The 26879-nt window shown below is 46.9% G+C and overlaps 1 protein-coding gene across 1 annotated transcript in view; it reads right to left on the minus strand.

The window, feature by feature from the left end:
- cacna1c (calcium channel, voltage-dependent, L type, alpha 1C subunit) overlaps positions 1–26879 on the minus strand; it is a 1337968-nt gene that overhangs the window by 483999 nt on the left and 827090 nt on the right. The window contains exons 13-16 of the mRNA XM_078568241.1: positions 12439–12664; positions 11389–11596; positions 3997–4117; positions 3429–3543 (exon numbers count right to left, since the gene is read on the minus strand). Coding sequence (XP_078424367.1) covers positions 3429–3543; positions 3997–4117; positions 11389–11596; positions 12439–12664 — 670 coding nt within the window. The remainder of the gene's footprint in view (positions 1–3428; positions 3544–3996; positions 4118–11388; positions 11597–12438; positions 12665–26879) is intronic.

The raw sequence follows: 26879 nt of genomic DNA on the forward strand, positions 1-26879 counted from the left end.
GGTACGGCAATTGCCCAGAAGTGCTAACTTCCTCTGTACAATTGTGCTGCGCTGGGAACCATCTGAAAATGCAATTTAAATTGCAAACTTTGGATGGTTCCGCCAGGCTGATACCAATAGTTACCCAGAAAAAGTTAGAAGAATTAAAACCTCATCTGACTTCTGGGCAACTATTGTAAAGGCCCAGGCCGACTTTGCAGGACTCCTCTACATCCCCGACCATCTCCCCACTCATGGGAGTCCCCTCATCCTCCACCCCCCACCCCCCCCCCGCCCCCGCAACCTCGGATCCCGCTAACTTCGGAGTCCCTGACCCACCCCTGACCTCGGACCTCGGAGCCCCCAACCCCCGAACCTCCCAACCTTGGAACCTCCGGCACCCACCCCCCCACCCGACCTCAGAACCTCTGCGCACCCCCCACCCCCAACCCCACCCACCCGACTTCGGAACCTCCAACCCCCACCCCCGAAACCTCTGACCCCACCCCCCACACCAGCCTCAGGATCTCTGTTTCTCCCCCCGCAGACCACCACCAACCCACAAATCCTATCTACTTACCTTCTCCCTGGCTTGTCCATTTCCCTGGCCCTTTAAACTTAGCTGCTTGACGGCAGCTAGTGCAGTAAAAAAGGGGGCATGGCCTCCTTGAATATGCTGGATCTACACTTCGCTGGGGCCTGCGAGGAGTCTTTCACTGCAGGCTCCAAGCAGCTCTGATGAACGGAAGTGGCCACGCAATTTTCAAGACCAAATAAGAACATATTTATTTCTCCTAATTTCTGCGGGCCAGCACTTTCTGACACTAGTCAAAGTTATGGCCCATGATTTCCCTTTCATAAATCCATGTTGACTCTGTCCAATCTCGCTATTATTTTCTAAATGCTCAGCTATCCTTCAGAAAAGATTCTAGCATATTCCCTACAACTGATGTTAGGCTAAGAACATGTTGCATGTAAGAACTTCCTTACATTGCCTTAATGGGCACTATTCTGCGCTCAAATTCACCTTTGAAATGGAGCAGTCAAATGAGCTCCCTTCCTCGACATGCTAGTTGAGAAATCTGCTGGTGGGTTCTCTACTACTGTCTACCACAAGCCTACCTTCATTGGTCAATTACACATTGGGACTTCTACAGTTCCACGCGCTATATGATTGGCCTTATTGTTAACCTTGTAAGTAGGCCCTGAACCATTTGTGCACCGTGCAAACATAATGTTGAAATAGGCCGCATCAAAGCCATCTTGCAGGACAATGGCTACCCTAATCACGTGATTGCTTGCTGTATATTGCGCAAACCCATAAATGGGCTTAAGGCCATCACTTTTGGCCCTGAAAAGTGCCCACTCTACCTCAGATCACCCTTGAAGGGCAAGGTGTCTCAAAAATTTGAACAATAGGTGAAGCTAGCCATTGCACGCTTTCACAATGCAACATGAGTGGTATTCTCCACTAACAGGATGCTGCCATCAAGCCAAAAAGATGTTCTGCCTATCACACAAATGAGTAATGTGGTATGTGAATTTCAGTGAAGGTGTGATGCCAAGTATGGAGGCCATACACCACAAACACAGGCAGATCGCATCAAACAGCATGTCCCTTCGGTTGTTCATAACAGGCAAAGTACTGATGGTACCCAGCCAGCCCATGCTTGCAAAACGCAAAACATAGTATCCAACATTAGATGTGGTTCGTGATTGGACAACACTTGCTAAACAATCCTGATTGTGCTAAGAACTACACTGAAAATCAATTTACGATCGCCAGTTGGGCTCGCAGTGTGGCTTACTTACACAAGCTAGAAGTCATATATATTCACACGCAGGGCCCTATCCTTCGCAGGCTGAAAAAGCATGTCCATGTAATGCCTTTCCTAACTAAACAAAAAGTTGGAGAGACCACCATTCCCTGCTTCATTCCCCATGGCAATGCCTTGACCAATCAGAGTCGACCTGTCTGGTTTGAATTTGAAACAAAAGCTTGGCAGTTGACAGTTCTCTGCTGCATCCTCCATGGCAACGCTTCTACCAATTAGAGTCCACTTGTCAACCAATCAGCACTTTCTTCTCAAGCAGTATAAATTGTTGTTCCCTTTACTGTTGGTTTATCTTGCGTAGCTATCCTGATCAGTGCAAGATAAAAGGCTTCGATAGTATTTCTCTTTTTTCAGAAATACTCAAGTTCTGTACTACCAAATGACTGAATAATAAAATAGTCTTGTGGAATAACATGATTTTTGTTTCTTTGCTTATGCTTCCTCAAGCTTGAGTCAAGAGATAAAAGGGTGATCTACAGAGCTCCACTATTACACTTCAGTAGATTAGCTTTAGGAGGAGGGCACATGTTGCCTTAACCTCTAATTTTCCCACCAATTGGCAAAGTGTGAGCCTTCCTCTTTAATGCCTAACTGAAACTAATCATTCATCATTTGATTAAAAAAACCCTGAAATACAATCAAAAACAAGAAGTTTTTGATATCTGTCCAAAGACTTAACAGAGAGAAAACTAACATGAATATGATAAAATATTAAAGAAACAGAAAGACAAGAAAATACAACTAAAACATACTGCACAGAACACCCCACAAGGATGTCACTCACATTCTTTTATTTCTTGCATGGACAATATGTCTAACTCCTGTTTAAGGCAGATGGCCTGAATGATTACGTATCTGGCAAAATTGTATGCAGAAAGAGTGTGCATGCTGCACGCGATATTGGGTCCTTCAGTGTTATATTTTTGCCTGAGAAACAGGGTCAGCTGTGAAACCGAATTCAATGGGCAGAATTTTACGGCCCCATTTCGGCGGGGACGGGGCCATAAGATGCGGCGGGACATTCTAAACCTCATTGGCTTCGGCGGGAACATAAAATCCTGCTGCCATAAAATTTCGCCCAATAAATCCAATAATTAGTGAGATGGCAACAGGAAAGTCATTTAAAAAGCTGCTACAGTGTTTTGTTGTAAGAATCTAACTGGTACGTTAGTTCCCTTCTAGGAAAGGAACCTCCACTGCCACCCGATCTGGCCAATGCATTACTCCAGTCTCAAAATACATAGTTGACAGATAATGAATAATCTCTGAAGTAGACCAAGCCATTCAGTTGCAAAAAAAAAATGCTATGAAGAAAAAGAAAAATTATTATTGCAAGATCATCATCACTATAAGGACGATAGTGATTCAAGGTGGGCTTCTAGGGATGTAAAATAAATGCAACTTTGCCAGCATTTACAGATCCTTCAAAAATCCACAGTGATTAATTTTGTATTCTTAGCCTACTTGACTGACTTTGTGAATATAACACTAGATTCAGGCTGAATTAAGGGTTAACTTTTCACAGTTAAATCAAAGGGCTATAGAATTTTTAAAAAGCTAATAAAAAAGGCCAGCAAAATCAGACAGGAAACAAAATATTACTGAAATTGTTACCTGGCTAGTTTTCTACGCTCCTTTTCTTCTTCCTCCTCCTTCTGTGCAGAAGTCAAACTTTCAGCATCAGCCAGATTGTCCACAGCGATGGCCAAGAATACATTTAATAATATATCTTTTTTTGTAGGCAGAGTCAAGGCAATTACAGTATTTGATCACTGCAATATTTAACATGACAGGTTATCTATACACCTATACAATTTGGACACAAAAAATATACAATAACAACGTCATATATTATGGCATCATACTATGTTGAATTTACTTTTTAATATGCTGAAGAAATGTATGATTTTGTGACATCAAAATAAAATATTATCACCAATTTGATCAGTTTTTCATCCTAAACACTTCAAAATTATATGCGGAGCAAATGTATCCAGAGATGCATGGTTTTGCAATTAAAGATGCTGATCTCAAAATCCCAGCAGTTCTGCTCCGATTATACACTATTGTATCTTAGGTGATTATTTCAATAAACCTGGTTAGCTTTCACCATTCTAACAGCTAGGTTCTTCAAATCCTCTCACAGCCTGAGATCTAGGTGCTCTTCATAGCAGAAAGATACAGTTCCCGCAGATGAAGAGGATGATGAAGTAAATACAGACCAGCATTCCTGGGAAAGATGGCCCTCCATATGCCCTTATCCCATCATACATCACTGAATTCCAGTCTTCACCTGTCAGGATCTATGGAAAACAGTAAAAGGAAGTCTCTATTATAAAACCAGACAAATAAAAGAAGAATACATAACTCTTCTATTTGGGGCCATTAATACATGCCAAAGATGGGGCAAGGATGAAATCGTTCACATCTGACTGGTATTTGTGAGTTATGCACCTCACAACACTAAATGAGTAATTTTTCATTAAATTATCATGCCCTGACATAAATACTAATTTGGATGAATAAGGATATTATGCATGAACATACAGGTACAAAACCAACTTGATAGAGTGTAGGACTATAGGAACAGAAGTTGGGCTTTCAGCCCTTTGAACCTGTTCCATCATTCTATTAAGTCAATCTCTCAAACATTGTCTACCATGTTTTTACATAATCATGGATCATCCACACCTCAACTTAATTTAGACACCTTAGCCTGGATTTTCACAGAGTAATGGAGACTCTGTGAGATATCCAAAATGGTGGATGGACCCTGTGCCTGGAAGTCCTGCCTCATACCCAGCAGAAGACATTTTTGCCGGGGAGGGCTGGGAAAGGGGCAGGATGCGACTCACACATGAGGGAAACCCAAACTCTGCAGGGCCATTCGGACACAGTGCTGAATTCAAACAGACCTTATTTTAGCTGGAGCAAGGGCCTTGCCCCACAGGGTGTGAGTTACAAATTTATAGAGTAGACATAAGTGCTCTTGAAGGGCAGAGAAGGCCTGTAGAACTGTCAAGCTGTCAAGTTATTAAAATTTCCCGTGCTTCAAAAATGGGGGAGGTGTGGGGGAGAGGGGGGGAGGAAACTGCCTGCCTGTGTCTGAGAGTTGAAAAAAAACTATCAGTTTCAATCACTGTTTGTTGACATAATCCTAAGTGTTATCATTATAGCATTATTAATGCTTGACTACTTTCCACAACCTATCACAGTAGGGGCTGTTAGATCACAGTAGGGGCTGTTAGTTCACAGTTTGATTGACAGCTCAAAGAGGATATTAAGGGATTAGCTGTTTTTGATATAGGGTAATGAATACAAATGTTTGTTTTTACAAGAGATTAAGCACTTGAGGGGACTTAAATGTATTTCATGGGCTTTTCTGAGGGCGCTGTTTTCTATAGTGAAGACTGTGACAGATATTTAGAACTTTATTTCATCTCAGCCGAGCTCCTGAAGTCTGTCTATGGTGGATATTGGGTGAGTTGGCATGAGAGCATAAGGGGCCATGAGGGTGGGTAGGGGGCATGAGTTGGCACTAAGTTGGCAAAGGGGCTATAAGGGGTCATCAGGTGGGTGGGGGGCATAAGTTGGCACTAATTTGGCAGAAGAGCTATAGGGGCCATATGGGTGGGTGGAGAGTATGAATTGGCATGATAAAGTGAATGGTGCTAAACACTTTGCTAAACTTGACTTCAATACAGGCTACCATGAAATCGAGCCTGCTGAAGACTTGAGGTATCTTATAGTATTCTCCACTCACATTGGCCTTTTTCAATGCAAGATCATTGTGAAGCCAGTGCAGCAACTGAGGTACTTCAGCACATGATTCAGTCTGTACTTCATGGGCTTGAAGGCAGGCTGAACATTAATGATGAAATTTTCATCTATGGTACTGAAAGTGAACTCGAGACACACTTATATGTATGCCTACAATGTGTGAGAGAATGTAACTTCATCTTGAACAAAGACAAGTACTTATTCAATGAAAACAGAATCAAATTCTTCACTCATGTGTTCAGAGGATTAAGGAATATCGCCTGATCCACGAAAAGTTGCACATGCTGCAGATCCTACAAATGAGCAGGAATTCCAGAGTCTGCTAGGACTCATCACATACTGTAACCACTTCATTCCTGACCTTGCTACGTTATCTACCCACAACCCCGCCATGTGATCTGATAAGAGTGGACCAAACGACACAAGCAGGCTGCACACCAGACCAAACAACGGTTGGCATCAAGTTGCCCAAATGCCTATTTCGACCCTGAGAAAACCACCCAGCTAGTTGTGGATGCAAGCCCTATTAGCCTAGGTGCAATTCTTCTGCAGAAAGACAAATCAGGCAACCCACCAACTGTTGTGATGGCAAGCAGATCACTAATGCCCGCAGAGCAATGTTATTCATAAACAGAGAGAGAAGCGCTCTCAATTACATGAGGTATCTTACATTTCCATGGAAGTGAGTTTGAAGTAAAAATCGCAGACCACTAATAAGCATGTTCCACAATCCACATAGTTTTGATGTGAATAGTGTTGAATACTCAAACTACAAGAGTGCGAGTTCCATGTTGAGTATCAGCCAGGCGAGCACAACCCTGACTATCTTTCATGTCATCCTTTGTTAATAGACAGTCCTACTAGTTGTGATGAAAAGGTTGCTGAACAACATCTTAACTATATAAGCCTAAATGCGGTGCCAAAGTCCCTAAACCTAGCTGACATCACAGCAGCAAAAACACAGAATGAGGAATTGCAACTATGTATGATGGCTGCAGAATCACGAAACGGGAAAGACGTGATTGAGAGCACGTGTACAAACAAAATTGCTTACACACTACAAGGTCTTCATAACATTTGAAATGGGCTCACTGTTACATCCACATCCGATCTCGTGTAATGTCTTGTCACTCCACAATCATTGGGGGAATTTGTTATCAATATAGCATATGAAGCTGTTCAGGGAATAGTCACAACCAAACAATTCCTTAGAGGGAAGGGTTGGTTCCCAGAAATTGACTGCATGATAGAGCACAAACTTAATTAGTGTTTGCCATGTCAAGCAACCACAATTTCAAATCTTTGTGACCCTCTCAAAAAGTCTGAACTGCCTCCAGGACCATGGATTGAAGTTAGCATTGATTTTGCAGATTTGCTCACTGGTAAACACCTGCTTGTTGTCACTAATGACTATGGCAGATTCCCAGTCATGGAAATAGTTACATCAACTTCAACGAAAGCAGCCATCCCAAAGTTTGACGAGATTTTCACTTTATTTGGAATCCCTCAAATGGTGAGAAGTGACAATGGACAACAACGATGAGTTCATTAAGTTCTCGAACTACCTGGGTTTCACTTATTGAAAAATCGCACCTCACGGCCAAGCGTGAATGAAGAAGTCAAGAGATTTATTCAAACCTTGAAAACAGTGATAGATGCAACTACATCTACAGCTGACAGCAAGTAGTGGAAGCAAGAGTTGTATTGCTTTCTTCACAATTACAGAGCAACTCCTTACTCGACTACTGGAAAAAATCCAGCTGCACTCATCTTTGCACATCCTATGCAGACACATTGTGCTGAGTTACCTCGTGGAGCTAACGGCCCACATGTACATGAACATGAACGAGAACAGAATGATCAAATGAAGGTAAATACAGAGTAAAACATGAAATTTAGAGCCACATCCCTAAAGGCAGTAGATAAATTGCTTGTGATGGTCATATTGGAAAGCGAAGAACCCCCTATGGCATTCACTCATTTGTTGTGACTAACACAAAAGGATCAATGATCATTGCAAAGCTCAGTTCGCAAATCATCACATGAAATACATCCTTCTTCAAAGCACCGAAAACAGCATCCGTAAGCATTGAATCCGATTCCGTCAGCGATATATCAGATGAAGAACGTGAGTTAACTGAGACTGCACCTGATATCAGACAATATCCTACTTATGAGAGAAAATGTCCACCAAAATTAAGTATCTATGGGCGGAATTTCCCCAGATTTGCACTAAGTGCAGCAGGGGGCGGGAAAAAGAATGTTTTATCCACCGGCCGCAATGGCGGCTTTTCACGTCACATCGTCCTAATCCCACCTTATTAGTCATGCATTCCTGGGAAACACGTTGTTTCCATGGCAGATGGGCTCTCATCTACCACCATACCGTCACCTTGCCGCCTCCTCATGCCAGGTGCCATATTTAAAGTGCAGCTGTGCGCACACCTCTCAGTGCTTGCAGCTCAGGACTGATGCACAGAAGATGTGGCCCTGAAAGGCAAGAAGACTGCAATCCTCCAATTCAGTGATGCATCCTGGAATGCCTTTTGGATGCTGTAAAGGCTCGCCGTGATGTCCCGCTCTGGCTTCAGGAAGGGCAGCAACATCACCGCTGTGGTGGCAGCGTGGTCAGTGCCAACGCCCTGCAAAAGAGGGCAGCCATCCAGTACTGCAAGGGGATGAATGATTTCCTCCATTACGCCAGGGTAAGTCACTCTTCTCATCACACACTCACAAACTCATCACACATCTAGAGGGACCTCACACGCTGCAAGTTCAAGGGACATCACCATTCATTCTCTCTCACACACACCTTCATTGTCCTCATCCCGTCCATGGGATCACTCACCACCCACACATGCAGGCATACTGCATCTTGCCTGGTAGGCATCCTGCTAACACTCTCTCCATTTGTATTCATGCAGGACAAGCTGGCACACAAGAGGGAGAAGTCCCAGGCTGGTAAAGGAATGACCAACATCAAGGTTCTAACAGCCTTTGAAAATAGAGTCATACTGCTGGCTGTCAAAGATCTGGACCGGTCTTGTGCTGACGGTGAGGTTGGTGGTGCTTTAATAAGTGAGGGTCCAGCAGTGCAACATCCATCAGACAACAATGCTGTGGGTGATGTGTCCTGTTTCATAGGCCACTGCCATGCACTAATTATCTCTCCTTGCTTTCACAGGGACATCTAGGAAACAGCCGAGGGAGTACACAACCCAGGTTCTTGACTCAAGCTCTGCAGACACTTCAGAACAGGAATCTGCTGAAACCCCAATTGAAGACTCGTCGCAATGCTCACCCACAACCTCCACCTTGGTGGGACCTAGTTTTAGAGTAGCCTCGGGATCACAACCTGGTGAGCACATTGCACTGTCTGATCCACGGAAAGCGCCGACAAGGACTTCCCAGGTTTCTGGTACTCAGAGGACGGCTGGAGGCCATAAATCTGCTGAGTCAGATGATGAGCCTCTGGACTTATACCTCATACCTCAGTTGCTGGAACTGCAAAGGCAAGCCCCGGAACATCAGGAAGGGATGTCTGCTGCATTCTTCAGATTGCAAGGCATGATGGAGGAGTCCGTCCACCTTCAGTCTGAGGTGATAGCGCCAGGAGGCCAACACACCAATGTCAACACTGGTTGGATAGCAGCCGTCATGTAGATCTTGGTCCAGGACATTAGTCCTGCACTGCTGCGCAGGCTGAACTCAATCGCTGATGCCATAGTTGGCCTCCAACAATGTCAACGCAAGACGGGTGCAGGGCAGCTCAATCTCACTCCAGCTTCCCCTTCTCCTCAAGGAGACAGCCAGGGGTGCTCAGACACCCATTGGGAGGAGGACCAGCAGATGTACACCCCAGGGCTATCCACCCAGGTGACTTGGGGAGTGTCCAGCCCATCTGAATCCCGTCTTCCTGTGACCCCAGCATCCAGCCCCATAGGCTGAGGACAGTGCCACTGCCACACAGCAGGACCCCAAAAGCAGGCCGGGGTCCTCCAGGTCTCAGCCCTCCAGAGGACGCCAGTCAAGGTCATCACAGACAAGGCATAGCAGTCATCAGGATGCCTCCACCTCCGCTGTGGATGTCAGGGGAGCACCAAGATGTAGCGGCCTTGTTATGATGAGCAGTATTCGTGTCACTCAAATGTGAAACCTTGTTTCCTACAAAAGATAAAGGCAGGTGTCTCAGTCCAGGGCCTCTTCCCTGTGCAGTGTGTAACCTGCAGACCAAAATTATGGTCTTGCTTATCAAGAATCTATCTAGCTCTGCCTTAAAAATATTCAAAGACTCTGCTCCACCACCTTTTGAGGAAAAGAGTTCCAAAGACTCATGACCCTCTGAGAGAAAAAAATTCTCCTCATCTCTGTCTTAAATGGGCGGCCTCTTATGTTTAAACAGTGACCCCTAGTTATAGATTCTCCCACAAGAGGAAATATCCTTCCTACATCCACCATGTCAATACCCCTCAGGATCTTATATGTTTCAATCAAGTCACCTCTTACTCTTCTAAACTCCAGTGGATACAAGCCTAGCCTGTCCAACCTTTCCTCATAAGACAACCCTCCCATCCAGGTATTAGTCTAGTAAACCTTCTCTGAACTGCTTCCAATATATTTACATCCTTAAATAAGGAGACCAACAGTGTACACAGTACTCCAGATGTGGTCTCACCAATTCCCCGTAAACTGAAGCATAACCTCTCTAATTTTGTATTCAATTCCCCTCACAATAAACGGTAGCTTTCCTAATTACTTGCCGTATCTGCATATTCACTTTTGGCAATTCATGCACTAGGAGACCCAAGTCCCTCTGCACCTCAGAGCTCTGCAATCTCTCACCATTTAGATAATACTCTTCTTTTTTATTGTTCCTGCCAAAATGGACAATTTCACATTTTTCTTCATTATACTCTTTTTTGCCAGATCTTGGCCTCCTCACTTAAACTATCTATATCCCTTTGTACCCTCCTTATGCCCTCTTCACAACTTATTTTCCTACCTATCTTTGTATCATTAGCAAACTTAGCAACCATACCTTCGGTCCCTTCATCCAAGTTATTTATATAAATTGTAAAAAAGTTAAGGCCTCAGCACTGATCCCTGTGGCACACCACTCGTTACATCTTGTCAACCAGAAAATGACCCATTTATGGCTACTCTCTGTTTCTTGTTAGCTAGCCAATCTTCTATCCATGGCAATATGTTACCCCTACACCATGAGCTTTTATTTTCCACAATAACCTTTGATGTGTTACCTTATCAAAAGCCGTATGGGCAGCATACTGAGAAATTTTGAAGATGTCAGCAGTAGATTCCTGGAAGGACCCAGAGGTGAAGAAATTCAGGGCTGTAGTGATTTTGACAGCCACTGGTAATGTGCATCCACCTGGCCCTCTTGGAAGAAGGTCTTCTTCCAGGAGGCTGCTGATGTCAGAAATTACTATCGCAAAAGCCTGAGTACCCTGAGGTACTCTTGCTCTGTCATGTTGAGGAAGCTTACCCTCCAGCGTGGACCCTGTGCTGGGCATATTGCTTCCTTCAAGCTGGAGCTATGATAGCAAAATGGGAGAATCATTGAGGAAATCTCATTAACTAATTTATGATCCTGAAAGATAAACAAGTCACTAAGTGTAACCATATAAAGTACTTTGCATTTAGGACAGTGGATAAATAAAGGTTTAAAAATGTTTTATTCATTTGGAGTTAACTACACTAATAATATAGTTACCAGGCTGCAACCAGTTTCAGCGCTTTGACAATGTATATAGTGTTAAAAGTAACCATTACATACCTGAAAGACAGTGAGGAGGGACTGAGGAAAGTTATCAAATGTACTCCGTTTTGTTTCCATCTCATCAAAATTGAACTTTCCTCCGAAAAGTTGCATACCCAAGAGTGAAAAAATGATGATAAAAAGGAAGAGAAGCAGCAATAAAGAAGCAATTGAACGAACTGAATTCAAAAGGGAAGCTACCAAGTTACTCAAGGAATTCCAATATCTAAAAATAGAAACAAAGAAGGTAATTATGCACTTATTCACAATTTTAGGACTGACATTCTTAAGTACTTTATTATCTTAATTCTTCCAGACTGGTTTTGACATGCCTCTTTTGCTTCAGCTAAATAATATTTAGATATTTTTACAGTGCATAGGTGGAGGGCAAAGTTTCACCCTATTAGTTTGGGTTGCATTCAAACTTTATCACAGATAAAAGGAGAATGCTATCTTTCCAAACCACCATCCAATCCCTAAATTTACCACTTACTTAAAATAAAAAGAGTTCTTTTTTGGAAATTAATTCTTAATAGATTTATTATCTTATACTCAATTTATATAGTTTCCAAATATTTATGCTGCACATGAGAATGCAGTCCCAAAATTTCATATTTTAATGCAGAGGGTGTTACATCCCATTCTAATTAATGCAACTGTACTTGATTTGAGAGCTTAATTAATCTGTTCAAAATAAAGGTATTCTAAACTGAGAGAAATTCTATATTTTACAACAATAAAATAATGAATATTTATGTTGCTTGATTTCTGTCCATTCTTGATCAAATGTGCAAAATCACAAATATCACTGAAGTTCTCTTTGGTTATCTGTATTTATCTTACCTAATGATTTGCAGATTAATTTTTAATTTATGTGTTGAACAGAATACATTATAAATTATGTCTAATTAATGGTGTTGAATTAGATTTACTGCAGCACTTATAAGTGATCAGGTCAATTCATTTGATTCCTTTATATAATTGTATTCTTACCCTGACAGGTGTGCATACATTTTATTTGTTCGATAAAAATGTAAATATCAAAAAATGAAAAAAATAACTTATTACCTTGTAATTTTAAATATCCTCAGAAGCCGCACACAGCGAAGCACTGAAATACCAAGCGGGGACATAATCTTGGTCTCCACTAGAATAGTCTCAAGGATTCCTCCACAGACAATGAAACAGTCAAAACGGTTAAAGAGTGATACAAAGTAAGCTTGAAGTCCAAGACTGTACATCTTAAGCAGCATTTCACCAGTGAAAAGTGCCAAAAGGACTTTGTTTGCAGTATCTACGAAATAAAAAAAACAAGTTAAAAAATAATTGCTCCCTCCACAATTTTCTTACCCTTTTCTCCTTCCTGTCCTACAAAAAGCAACATACAGTGAGATATGGCAGATGATGGCAGTCTTTAGGGTACTTTGCTCTTGAGGCCATTATTGCATGAGCCTAGACTAACTACAAATCATGATGGGTATTGGAACTTAACCAGTCCTGTCTAAATTGGCACCTTCCAATAAGCTTGAGTTATAACCCTGACTGATTTTCTCCACTGTAGCTAAGGGAGATAGAGGCCAAGTGTATCATCAACATCATTACATGAAAAATCAACTAATTCAGCACAGACCAGGAAGTGAACTTGGACCCTTCCCTGTGGTGTGAAGCTTAGTGCCGTATCATAAGATACATTTACACACTGCGTCACAGGGAAAACTGCAACATTTTAGAAAATAAACAAACGCTTTGGGGAGAATTTTCTCCTCCTTGGATATTCAGCCGATCGACGCTCGCAATCTGCTGCGCACCGCCCTTTTACGTGGGCGGGAGATCCTGCTTCCGAGTGACGGGAAGAGGAGGCCCCCCCACCTGACCAAATGTGCCTGGGAGGAGGTGGCCAAGACAGTGAGCTCCTCCCATGATGTGGTGCGACGCACGTGGGTCCAGTACCGCAAGAGAATCAACGACCTCCTGCGCTCAGGAAGGGTGAGTACCATGTTGGCAGAGGTCACTTAATGCAGCTGGCAGCCTTTCGCCTGAATGCCACTCCCCCCAACCACCACCACCACCACCACCCCGCCCCCAACAACTCTGAGTGCTGTTACAGCATTGAATCCTTCACGGCATGTTTCCCTCGCTGGGTGGGCCAGCAGATATTGCCCATGCCTAGTTCACCCTGAGAGGGAAGTGCTGAAAGTGGTTCTGCACCCACAGCATGTGTGACACTGACACCCAGAGTATAGATTCATGAGCAAACGCAAGGATCTGCACCTAGGTATAGTGCTAGAATAGCAAAGCATGTCAGAAGTCTGGTGCTAACATGCTGGGAGGGGAGCTTCCAAGTGGTGTGGCGCCAATCCATCTGCTGGATTTGCGTTCGATGTGCTTGTGCCTCCTTGCTTTGCAAGGCTACACCTTGTGTTGTCAAATGTGCTGGAGGCAGCATTTGGGCAAGGGGGGGATCAGCCCTGGCTTCTTTGTGTGAGTGTGTGGCAGCTGCGGGGTAACGAGGAACTAGAGGCCTGCAATGTCCCACTCTGGTTGGGGTGGCAGGGATGTGATGAGAATCCAACTACAGGCTGGACTAATCGATGCTCTTCTCTCCTTTTCAGGAGAAGACTGCACACAATGCCACCGAGCGGATGCGGACTGGCGGAGGCCAGGCCCAGTTGGCTGTTGTGACTAGATTCGAGCAGATGGCCATGGATCGGAGAAGCGCCATGCGCCCAGGTCCACTGGAGGCGGTGAGGCTGGGGTGCCCCGGGGAGGTATGTTTGCCGAGCACTGAGGTCACCATGTGTGTCCCAGCAGCCATGGCACTGCTGAATGCTAAGTGATTTAAGTTTGCAACATGGGTTGACCATTGGTTTTGGAAGGATGAGTGCATAATGATCCGGGGGACAGGCAGGCACATTGACATTGTCTCCATTTTAACTAATCAAATGTCCTTGTTCTTCCTTTCAGCGTCACCGGAGCAGGGCTGGGAGGAGGAGGCAGAGGGGCCAACTCTCACAGCTGAGGGCTCTGAACATTTTGACTCACCAGCGTCACACAATCTCTGCCTGGCAGGCACCAGTGCAGATACTAGCACCTCGGTGGGAATTAGATCATCAGCTAGTGTCCCGGGGCACAGCAGCGAGAGCAGGGGACCAGGCACATGCTCGGTCGGACTGTTGATGTGCCTCTGGAGTTGTCCGTCAGGCAGCAAATGCTGGAAGTGCAGCAGGGGTGTGCGGGAGGATCTGGCGGAGATACATGAGGCTATGTGTGACATGGTCTCCTTGCTGCAGGAGTCCACGCGGAGCATCACTGATGAAATGAGCCTCATGGTCGAGCGCCATGCTTCCTCCATGAAGAGAGTGGCGACTCTTTGGAGAAGCTCCTCCAGGACAACCTGGGGTTGTGCACGGACCTGCAAGCCCTCACAGCAGCATTGACCTCAGCTGGTCGGTGCCAGATGGTTTGGGCACCAAGTATCCTAGCTCGGTGCCGATCCATCTACGGTGAGCAGGAAGGTCTGAAGCGACCTCATGTTGGCGCAGCTGCCTGTCGCCTCCACGGGCTCCTCTCAGGGAGCTTCAAATGAGGGCAGCAGCTCCTCTGCCCCTCTGCCAGTGACTGTGTCATCCGATGAGGCAGCTGTGGAACTAGCCGCTCCCTCCTAGGCGGGGCCATCAAAGACTCCACGGGCCAGCGGATGGCCGCCAAGATCATCGAGGCCAACAGAACAGCACAGTGAGCAGGCTGTCTCACATGTCAGTGCCAGTGAGGAGGGAGCACCTAGATGTAGCACCCATAAGCGTAAACTTAATGCACCTTAGGCACACCAGAGGTTTCTCACCTTTATGTTGCCCCGCTATTAGTTCATGACCACTTGATGTGATGTGTTGCATCTTCGTAATTATTTTTTCTGAACTTCATTTTGTTAAATCATTAAATTTTGATATGTGAGCATGGCTCATGGTGACTCCTTTCTTTTGCAGGTGGATGGTTATCCATGATGTTATGAGTGAGTTGTGTGACATTGAGCTTTTCTAACAAAGCCCTTAGTTAATGTTCCTATCCAAGCAGATTTTGCACTCAGGTATCGAGTATGGAGCCTGTAGCCTTGGCTTGTGTTGGAGGTTCATCTGTGGTGTGCTAGCTGAAGGCTCATTGGATTAAAGCCTCCCGGGTGTCCCTGCCTCTCTGGAGTGTGCCCGGGTCAGCGTCTACCTCCTCAGCGTTCGCCTGTGCGTGCTCATCCTCGGGCTCACTGCTGGACTCATCGTGAGCAGCCGGAGCAACTGCGTCTACATACGTAGATGGATTTCACCTCCTTTCTATTTTTCCTTAGTTCTGATGAAGAGTCATTCGGACTTGAAACGTTAACTCTATTCCTCTCTGCAGATGCTGTCAGACCTGCTGAGTTTTTCCAGGTATTCTTGTTTTTGCATCTACATCTTCTTGTCCACTGCGCCACCCCTTTCCAGCGCAAGATTGTGGAAAGCGCAGCATGCAACTGCTATCAGCGACCCACGATCTGGGGGGCATTGAAGTGCGCCCCCTGAACGGTCCAGGCATCGGAAGCGCATATTGAGAAGACCTATGGTTCTCTCTAACATCGCCCTTGTGGAGGTGTAGCTCCTATTGTACTGCTGCTCAGCTTCTGTTCTTAGATGGCGGAGAGGCGTCATGAGCTGCCTTTTGAGAGGATAGCCCTTGTCACCTAGCAGCCATTCATCCAGCCGGGCTGGAGCACTGAAGAGCCTCAGAACCTGGCAGTGTCTGAGGATGTAAGCGCCGTGGGAGCTGCCTGGGTATTTTGCACAGACTTGCAGAATCTGTACCTTGTGATCACACACTATCTGCACGTACAAGGAGTGGAATCCCTTCCGGTTGACGAAGGCACCCAGCTCACCCGCTGGCGCCTTGATGGCCACATGTGTGCAGTCGATTGAACCCTGGATGCGGGGGAAGCCAGCAATCGCTGCGAAGCCTCTGGCTCGCTCTGTCTGGCTGGCCTCGTCCCAGCGGCAGAGGATGAAAGTCAATTCACGCCTGAACAGAGCGTCTGTAACCTGCTTGATACAAGTGTGGACAGCTGACTGGGAGACTCCGCAAAGATCACCCATCGACCCCTGGAAAGAGCTGGAGGCATAGAAGTTGAGGGCAGCCGTGACCTTCAGAGCCACTGGCATGGGATGCCCACCCACATAGTTTGCGCAGATCTCAGGGCCTACCATCTGACAGATGGAGATGACTGTCTCCCTTGAGAGACGGAGCCTCCTTCGGCACTGCACCTCAGACATATTGAGGTAGCTGCTTCACCGCCTTTATACCCTGGCAGCAGGATAGTGGAGTCTTCTGCGGCCCCTTCCACCTTGGACTTCCTCTTAGCCCTCTCCTCCCAAAGGTGGCTCCCCTGGAGGCTGATTGTGGACTCCTGGCCTCCTCCCCCTTCTGGCCCTCCCTTCCTCCACAGAGGAGGTGCCTCCAGTGGATAGCACAACTCCCATTCCCAGGCCAAGGGAAGGCTTCCTGAAACCTGCAGGCCGCGGAAATGATCTTTACTACAGAGTCCTGACCTGATGGCTCATACTCCTGTCCAAGCAGCTGTGAAGAGTTTTGAAGTATTCCTGCTCACACAGGCAAGTATCAGTAAGTTTCACAATTAAATATCTGACAAATACCACTTGCAACCCCCCGCCCGTGGATGAGGTTTATACAAATGTGGCCTACCCGCCTGCCATTGCGCCCATGCGACATCCTGAAGATCGCATTGGCCCTGAAAAATAACAGACAATTGCTGCCTCAAGGGCCTTAAGTGGGTGATTACCTAATGGCCGCCGCACATCGGAGAACTTTGCGCGCCTGCCCACCTAAATATCGTGATGGCGTGTGGTGACGTCAGGACGCTCGCTCCCGCATGCTGTTGAGAAAATTCTGGCCTATGTGGTCATTATGTCACTGTTAACCACATTCGTAAATGTTGGCAGAATATGGATGGTAATCTGTGATGCTGACACAACCGAAGCAGAAGCTGAAGAAGCAAAAGTCAGTTTGAGTCTGGGGCCATATCAAGAGTTCAGCAATAGTGGTGTCATCATACAGGGTAAGCAGCCAACCCCATTAAGTACTCTCACAGGGAGCAAACCAGAAAGTAAAATGAACTAAATTTTTCATCTTTAAACAAAATTTACAAAGAGTGAAATAAATGATTGGGAATAAGGTAGAAATTAAGGTATAAACAAGTAAATAAAATGTAAAATTTATCATAATGAAGAAATTGAAAATTCCATAAATATAAATATTAGTATTCCAGAGTCAGAGTTTTTTGGTGGTAATTATGAACTTAATACACTATTAAAACCCAGTTACATCTCATTAACAATGCGTAACTTTTTCAAAGGTTTTTGCAGCGAGACTAACAGAGTAAAAGGAAATATAGTCATCAATTCAATAATTTCTACTTGATTGCAGCCTCAACAGAGCACCCAATGGGTAAGTGTAAAATCACTGACATCAGCATCTGGATTTTCAGGCAAAACTGTGCATGTGAAGAGCCCAGAGGCTGAATTTTCATTCTGGGGTTCAGACCCAACATTGGGTGAACTTCTGGGTCCTGACCCCACACCCCATCGGAAATAGATGTGTGACAGATTTTAGAAGAAAAGGCCACTAATTGGGCATGGGTCGAGATCCCAATCCAATTAGTGGTGGTTTAGGTTGAACCTGTACAGAATTTAAAGGAATAACAGCAGCAATCATGGTGCTGGCTGTTTCATCCACAGATAGAGGAGAAGCAGAGCAGCAGGTCAGTACCAGGACAGGCACCTGTACCAGGACAGGCACCTGTACCAGGACAGGCACCTGTACCAGGACTGCTCTGTGTTTCTCTGATGCCTTCTTAGGGGCACTTTTGAAGGTTGTGCAACATGGAGAAGCATTCTTTTCCATGGAAGCGGTAGGAGAAGGCCATCCAGCCAAATGAAGGAGGCATGTTTGTAGGTGGTTCGTGCTGTAAGTAGCCACCGTGTTATGAAGAGGACATGGATTCAGTGCCACAAGCATTTCAATGACCTTCTTAGGTCTAGCAAGGCGAATGCTGTACGAGACACACGTGAGACACTACAGACACAAGTCTGTAGTCACCAGTCTATACATGAGCTGCAGAACCTGGGTGCACATGGTGCTCTTGAACATAGGAGAAATGGATGCCCAGGAGTATTACTGAGCCCTGAACAAAGCACACAAATCTAATGTTATTGTGGAGGAGGCAACACTAAGAAATGGTACTAGTAGGCATAGTATGAGGTCATCTTGCAGAAAAGTAGTTTCTCTACTCTCTGTGAAACACAGACGGTCCCTAGAAATGTCGAGGTCTCCTGGTTCAGGCTTCAATGTTGACATCCCCAAGTTGATAGGATGGCATCTTATACCTCTTATCTATACCAATTGTCTAGCAAAACCTAGCAAATGGCTACCAGCATGAGGTAAACTAAAAGGTGATCTTAAGCTAAAGTGATGGATAAGGAAATACGCCCTGACACCTTGGATACCTGTCCTGCGGTCACTGCCCATAGCTATTTGAACAAGTGACTGACTAGGGTAAACAAATAGCCCCTAGAAATAAAGTATATTAACAGTTTCTGGGAGGCAGGAAGCAGTCTTCGTCATGCAGCTGCCTTCTTCAGATGAAGGAAACCCGGCGTAAGAGTTTCCTAACACTTCGACTAGAGAGAAGAAGGCTGCTGCCATAAGCTAGAGAAATCAACACTGACCCTGTGCCATCCATCCGTTTGCCCTCTGGATCAGTAAATTGCTCTCTTCTGTCATGGTTCATATGCTTTTCCTATCTATTTAGCGTATCTAACCTGTTGCCTCTTAATCAACTGAAAACTATCTTAAAATCGCTTATGAGTTTTTGACTGTCTATTTTGGGTAATTGGAATTTTCCCAAAATTGCACTAAGTGCAGAAGCGGGCAAGTAAATTGGAGTCCTACCTGCTGACGAAAATGGTGGGCTTTCACGCCATATCATCCTGAGCCCGCCTCATTATTTATTTACTCCTGCAAAACACGTCGTTTCCATGGTGGGCGGGCTTTCATTTGTCCTCCCGCCATCACCCCGCTGTTGCATCATGCCAGCTGCCATCTTTAAAAGGCAGCCGCCAGCAAAGTGCTCATCGCCACCAGCGCACCATCGCTGCCCGGGAGGACATGGCCAGCAAAGGAAAAAAGGCTACAGCCCCAGCTTCAACGACGGGTCCCTCAAGCAACTGTTGGATGCCGTGGAGGCCCGCCTCTACCACCGTTCTGGCCGCAGGATCGGCAGCAAAATCACCAGCCTGGCTTGGGAGGCGGTGGCAGCGGTGGTCAGTGCAAATGCCCTGCAGAGGAGGACAGCCAGCCAATACCACAAAAATTATGAATGATCTCCTCCATTCTGCCAGGGTAAGTCACTCTTTTCATCACTCCCAACTCTCACACTCACAATCCCATCACACATCACAGGGCCCTCACTCACTGCCATTCACTCTTTCACACAAACCGTCATTGCCCTCATCCCATCCATGGGACTACTCACCACCCACACAGGCCAGGCATACTTATCATCTGGCCTGGCAGGCATCCGTTACACTCTCCCCATCCCTATCCATGCAGGACAAACTGGCACACAACAGGAGGGAAAGGTTGCAGACATGTGGAGGGATGCCGGAGATCAAAATTCTGACAGAATTTGAAAAACAAAGCCATTCAGCTGGCCAGCAATGACCGGGGCCAGTCCTGTGCTGACGGTGAGGTCGGCACTTCTCTACCGAGTGAGAATTCAGCAGTGCAACATCCATCAGACAACCATGCCGTGAGTGACATGTCCTCTTTCACAGGCCACTGCCATGCAATAATTATCGCTCCTTGCTTTCGCAGGCATATCTGCCAAACAGCCAACAGAGCTCATGACCCAGGGCCTCCAATCAAGCCCCAAAGAAACTCTGAAGAGGAATCTGGAGGCACCTTCCCTGAAGTCCCGTCACAGCACTCACCCACACCCTCCACCAGCACAGAGACACACACCTTGATGGGACTTAGCTTTACAGTAGCCTCGGGATCACAATCTGGCGGGCACATCGCACTTTCTGATCCACAGCAGGCGGAGGCAGGGACTTCCCAGGTCCCCGGCACTCGGAGGATTGCTGGAGGCCAGAATGTTGCTGAGTCCGAGTGAGGTGACGAGCCTCTGGACTTGGTCATGTCACAGTTGCTGGAGCTGCAAAGGCAAGCTAGGGGACATCAGGAAGAGATGTCTCGGATTGCAAGGCATGATGGAGAAGTCTGTCCGTCTTCAAGCTGAGGCGATAGCACCGGCATTGCAATGCACCGAGGTCAACACTGGCAGGATGGCAGCCACCATAGAGACCTTGGACCAGGACGTCACTCCTGCACTGCTGTGCAGCTGAATTCCATCGTTGATGCCATAGTTGGCCTCCAAAAGTGTGTACGCGAAAGGGTGTGGGGCCGCTTGGTCTCACTCCAGCTACCCCTTCCGCTCACGGAGTCAGCCAGCGGCCCTTTGGGCACCCATAGTGAGGAGGATCCACCCAGGTCACTCTGGGAGTGACCAGCCCATCCGAATCCTCTCTTCCTGTGGCCTCTGCAGCGCCAGCTTCACAGGCCAAGGAGGGTGCCACTGCCACACAGCAGGACCCTGAAAGCAGACCAGGGCCCAGCAAATCTTCGCCCTCCAGAGGACACCTGCCAAAGTCATCACAGACATGGCGTCACAGTCAGCAGGTTGCCTCCACCTCTGCTGTGGATGTCTGGGCAGCACCAAGATGTAGCGGCAGGGTTAGGAAAGTAAGGTAAAAGTAGTTGCATAGCTGGGCACGGGTGTTAATCACTTGTACATAAAGTTCACTATTGTCAATAAACTCCTAAGAATGTCTCCCTGCCTATGGCTCCTTGTTCTGATGAGCAGTGTTCTTGTCACTCAGATGTGAAACCTTTCTGCACAAGATAAAAGGCAGGTGTCTCAGTCCAGGGCCTCTTCCCTGTGCTCTGTGCAGCCTTCAGACCACAGTGATGGTCCAGCCTCACACTCCGTGGAAACATTACTGATGCCTGCACCTCGGCGGTACTGGTCATTGCTGCCAGAATATAGTGGGTAGGCGCCACAGAGTTCTCTCATTCACTCTGTGTGTTCTCAGTACCTTTAAGATGGGGCTGGCCCCCATCACACCAGCATCTGCGACCAGTGATGCTGTGCACCAGCTCCTCAAGGGCTGAGATGCTGAAAGCGGACACAGCATCAGATGCGTCTAAAGTTTCATGGCTGTGTTTCTGATATGGCCCTGATCATGGAGCCCAAGTGAGCTGCCCTCGGCCAGACAGGAGTGAGACATTCTCAGAGGCTATGAGAAGATATATGGAGTGTCCTCACTGCATGTTGTCGTCATCCTCCTGCGATTGAGCGACTATTAGAACCTCCGCTGCATCTCCATGACAGGAGCGTTCTCACAGAGCGTACTGGCGCTGCCATAAGCCAAGCTGGAGTCAAACATTCACAACTGCAATGTGAGGATCTATGGGAACACCTCACCGCATGTCGTCATCATCCTCCACAAATCTGGCAGCTATGAGGGCCTCCCGAGTGCGCCTGCCTCATCTAGCCAGTGCAAGAGCCTCATCCTCATCATCATCACCTTCGATGACACCCTCACCCTCATCCCCGTTGGCATCTTCCTCAGCCAAGGAGACCTCCAGCTCCTCCATCTCCTCCTCAGCCAGCTCGTCTCCCCCTTGTAGTGCCAGGTTGTAAAGGGCGCAGCACACAACAAAGATGTGTGACTCGCTCTGCGGACTGTATTGTAGGGCTCCACCAGGCACCGGAACCGTATCTTCAGCATCCCGATGGTCTGCTCCACCAAGTTGTGAGCTGCTGCACGAGCCTCATTATAGCGTTGCTCTGCTGCAGTCTGAGGCCACCGCATGGGTGTCATCTCTGTGGGTAGCCCTTGTCACCAAGGAGCGAACCCTGCAGCTTCTGTGGACCCTGGAAGACTACAGGAATCTGCGAGCGACTCAGGATGTAAGCGTTGTGCATACTTCCTGGAAACCGCACACACCTGCAGGGTGTGTTTCTGGTGGTTGCATACCAGCTGCACGTTCAGTGAGTGGAAGCCCTTATTGTTGATGAAGTCCACCGGGTGTAACGATGGAGACCTGAGCACCACATGAGTGCAGTCAATTGCACCCTGCACCTGTGGGAATCCCAAGATTAGGGTGAACCCAATGGCCCTTGTATCCTGGCTGTATCGGTCCTGGGCAAAATGCACAAAGTTGTGTGCCATAGAGAAGATGGCATCCGTGACCTCATGGATGCATTTGTTAGTTGCGGATTGTGAAATCCCACAGAGGTTACCTGTGGAGCCCTGAAAGGAGGCACTGGCATAGAAATTGAGCGCCGTGGTCACTTTCACAGCTACTGGCACTGGATGCCCTCCATGTCCCCTTGGCGCCAAGCCCTGCAGTAAGTGGCAGGTGTGAGCCACCAGGTCCCTAGACATGTGCAGTCATCGGCAACTCTGGTTCTCAGTCGTCTGCAGGAATGGCAGGCTGCGTCTATGGTCCCTGGGTGTCGCTAGGCACTGACCAGCCATGGCTTGCTGTCGCTCCTGGGCAGCGTGTGCAGGAGGTCCTGCTGCCCCTTCTTCATGAGGTTGCTGCTCCTGCCTTTGCACAGCCAGGAGCCTCGGTTGCTCTCTCCTCAGTCTTCTACGGTTTCTGTAGGCCATCAAGCATACAGCTAGGTCACCAGGATCCATGATACTGACGTGGTCCTCCTGCAGCATGAAAGAGAGAAGGAGAGATGTGGTTATCATGGCTGTACTTAGCACCTTTCCTGGCTTTGTGTGACCACCCCTTAAAGCTTCCCAGAGAGGTCACCCCTCGGATGGCCAGAGATGAGTGCGCTGCATGGCTGCCCTGTCAACCTGCCACATGGAGGATACTGGTCTAAACCACGATGCTGAAATTGCAAGGAGCTGTGAGCGCCTTCAGCAGCGACTGCTACATGGCCAACGTTGAAGAGGAGATTGTACAACGTGTGCAGTCCAACAGCCCATCGATCCAATAAAGTGGTGGCGGACTTGAAGTCTGTTCTGGGGGGACGGGAGGGGAGGTGCCGGGGATGGTAAGGTATGGAGCGATTGGTCGTCCTTTGGTGCCACCGCATTGCTTGCATGGGCTAGGAGCCCAACCCCAATCATATCACTGTGGCTGCACCTAATCTGCCTCAGTTGCAAAGGCATGGTCAGTTTATACAGATGTCCCTAATGCATGGCCACTTCCCTCGCTTACCCTGACCCCCGCCTCGATTGCCTGTGCGCTGGACGCAGTGCCAGGGCAGCACTTGACCCCAACCCCGCCCCTCCACCCCCCCCCCCACTCCTCCACCCCCACCCCACCCCCACCCCACCAACAAGGGTCGCCTCCAAGGCCGGCCAGCACTTGCCTCCGAACACCCCGCCTACCCCTCAGCAGTCGCCTCCAAAGCTGGCCAGCACTTGCCCCCAGACACCCACCCCACCCCCAGCCACCTCCAGGGCCAGACATCAGTAGCCCCTGCACCCCCCACCCGGTGCCCATGGGGCCTGTAAACAACAGGCGAGCTATGGAGAACACTGCTGCTCACTCACCTCAGCTCCCCCAAAGTGAAGGCTGCCAAGTGCACGTGCCTGCATGCTGTTGTGAAACACGTCGGCGTGCTTTCCCGCTGATGTGGACGGACGATACAGTGGGGTTCCAAGAGCCTGGCAGGATGGCCTTTTAATTATATGCTGGTATATTACAATTAGCTCCCTGCCGACCGATGGCGGGAAACATGGCCTAGTGTCGGCGGGCTGAACGGACAATCGTGACCTGCCTTCACGCCGTCATGAAGCAGGTCACGCCATATTTTCCACACATGCCACCTATCACGCCCGCTGCCATAGGGTTTGGAAAATTCTGCCCCATGACTCTCAAGCCTTAAAACTTAAAACTCTGAAGATTGTCAAATCTCATGTGATTGTTCTGCTGGAAGTGATGAGGGAGACCAACATTGTCTTAGCTCTTTCTCTTGACTTGCAGGAGAAAAGAGCACACAATGCAAGAGAAAGGGCTCATTCAGGCATTGAAGTGCCCCAGCTTGCCATATGAACATCCATGGGGGCAGTCCTTGACTGAGAAGGCCGCAGACCTGACTGGGGACAGCAGCAGCAGTGGGGGATAAAAGAGTAAGAGAGATGGGGGGTTGGTGGAGTGAGAGAGAGAGAGAGAGATAAAGAGGTTTGCAGAGAGCGTGGTGAGTTGATTGGCTAGTGAATATCGTTGCTGTGTTTCCCCTTCTCCAAAGTTAGGGCAACAGTCTAAGGAGCTGGGAAATTCAAAATATCATTTTTTTTTACATAATCAGGGTTAAGCAAAACATTTAAGTGAACTTCCCTATATTTAAGTGACATCAGCAGAAGGGAAGTGAGTAGCTAAAATAAAAACAAAGTGCTTGAAAAACTCAGCAGGTCTGGCAGCATCTGTGGAGAGAGAAACAGAATCAATATTTTGAGTCCAATATGACTCTTCTTCGGAAGTGAGCAGCTGGTGAGTCTTTCTTTTTTAAGTGGCAAGTTTTATAAATAGACAGATGGCAGTGCAGCTTTGACCTCTCGAGTGTGCATCCTGTGTCATATGGGATCTCCAGGATGCTTCCCATGTCCTTGATAACCATTTGGGCAGGAAGTGTCATCAGCTATAGCACTTTGAACTTCGGAATTCAGAGCTTGAGCAGCAGCTGGCATCACTGAAGTGCATTCACAAGCTTGAATGGATGGCATGTTTATAGATGTGGGGTATACATGGAAGATCAATAGTGGTAGGAGATTCAATAGCTAGGGGAACAGAATCACAGCTAGGTGATTCTGCAGCTGCAGATGTGAACCCAGGATGGTATGTTGTCTCCTTTCTTGGTACCAGAATCAAGGAGGTGACTGAATGGTTGTAGAGTACCCTGAAGGGGGAGAGTGAACAGCTGGCAGTCGTGACCCACATCAGTATCAATGGCATATGTAGAAAGAGGGATGTGGTCTTGCAGTCAGAATTTAGGGAGCTGGATAGGAAATTAGCAAGCAGGACCTAAATCTCCAGATTATTCCTGGTTTCATTTGCAAGTGAGTATAGAAATGGAAGGATAAAACAGATGGATGTGTGGCTACAAAGATGGTGCAGGAGGAAGGGTTTTAGATTCTTCCACCATTGGGTCCAGTTCTGGGGGAGATAAGTTGCACCAAAACAGAGAATGGACCAATTTCCTTATAGGAAGATTTGTTAACGCTAATGGGGAGGGTTTAACATACGAACATATGAACAAGAAACAGGAGCAGGCCATTCAGCCCCTCGAGCCTGCTCTGCCATTTAATAAGATAATGGTTGATCTGATAGTAAACTGAAATCTGCATCCCAAGTACCCCTGGTAACCTATCACCCCTTGCTTACCAAGAATCTATCCAACTCTGCCATAAGAATATTCAAATACTCTGCCTCCACCACCTTTTCAGGAAGAGAGTTCCAAAGGCTCATGACCCTCTGAGTGAAAAATTTCACCTCATCTCTGTTTTAATGGGTGACCCCTTAATTTTAAACAGTGACCCCTAGTTCTAGATTCTTCCACAAGAGGAAACATCCTCTCCATGTCCACTCTGTCAAGACCCCTCTGGATCTTACATGTTTCAATCAAGTCGCCTCTTACTCTTCTAAACTCCAGTGAATAAGAGCCTAGTCTGTCCAACCTTTCCTCATAAGACAACCCGCCCATTCCAGGTATTAGTCTGGTAGACCCTCTCTTACTGCTTCCAATGCATTTACATCCTTCCTTAAATACAGTGACCAATTCCATGCACAGTACTCCAAATGTGATCTCACTAGTGCCCTGTACAACTGAAGCATAACCTCCCTACTTTTATATTCAATTCCCCTCGCAATAACTTACAACATTCTATTAGCTTTCCTAATTACTTGCATACTGAACTAACTTGGCGGTGTTATGGAAACCAGTTGCTAAGGCTAAAGAGAAATACCAAGGCGCACAGAATACTGGGAGAGACAGATATACACCAGAAAAAGACAAGGCAAGGTAGGAGGTGGGTTCAGCATAAGGGGGAAAATAATAAAGTCTAAATTAGCATTATTGTGCATTTATGAAAATGTGTGTGGTACATACAAACACATGAATTAGGAGCAGCAGTGGGCCATTTGGCCCCTCGTGCTCCGTCATTCAATAAGATCATGGTTGATTGTGGCTTCAACTCCACATTCCGCCAACCCCCGATAACCTTGGACTCCCTTGTTAAACAAGAAAAGAATCTATCTAATTATCCTTAAAAATATCCAATGACCCTGCCTCCACTGCTCTGTTTGGAAGAGAGTTCCAAAGACTAATGACCATTTCTTCTCATCTCTGTCTTAAGTATTTTTAAACTGTGTCCCCTAGATCTAGT

Source organism: Cetorhinus maximus, chromosome 22 (genome assembly GCF_964194155.1).
Source record: "Cetorhinus maximus chromosome 22, sCetMax3.hap1.1, whole genome shotgun sequence".
NCBI classification, from domain to species: Eukaryota; Metazoa; Chordata; class Chondrichthyes; order Lamniformes; family Cetorhinidae; genus Cetorhinus; species Cetorhinus maximus.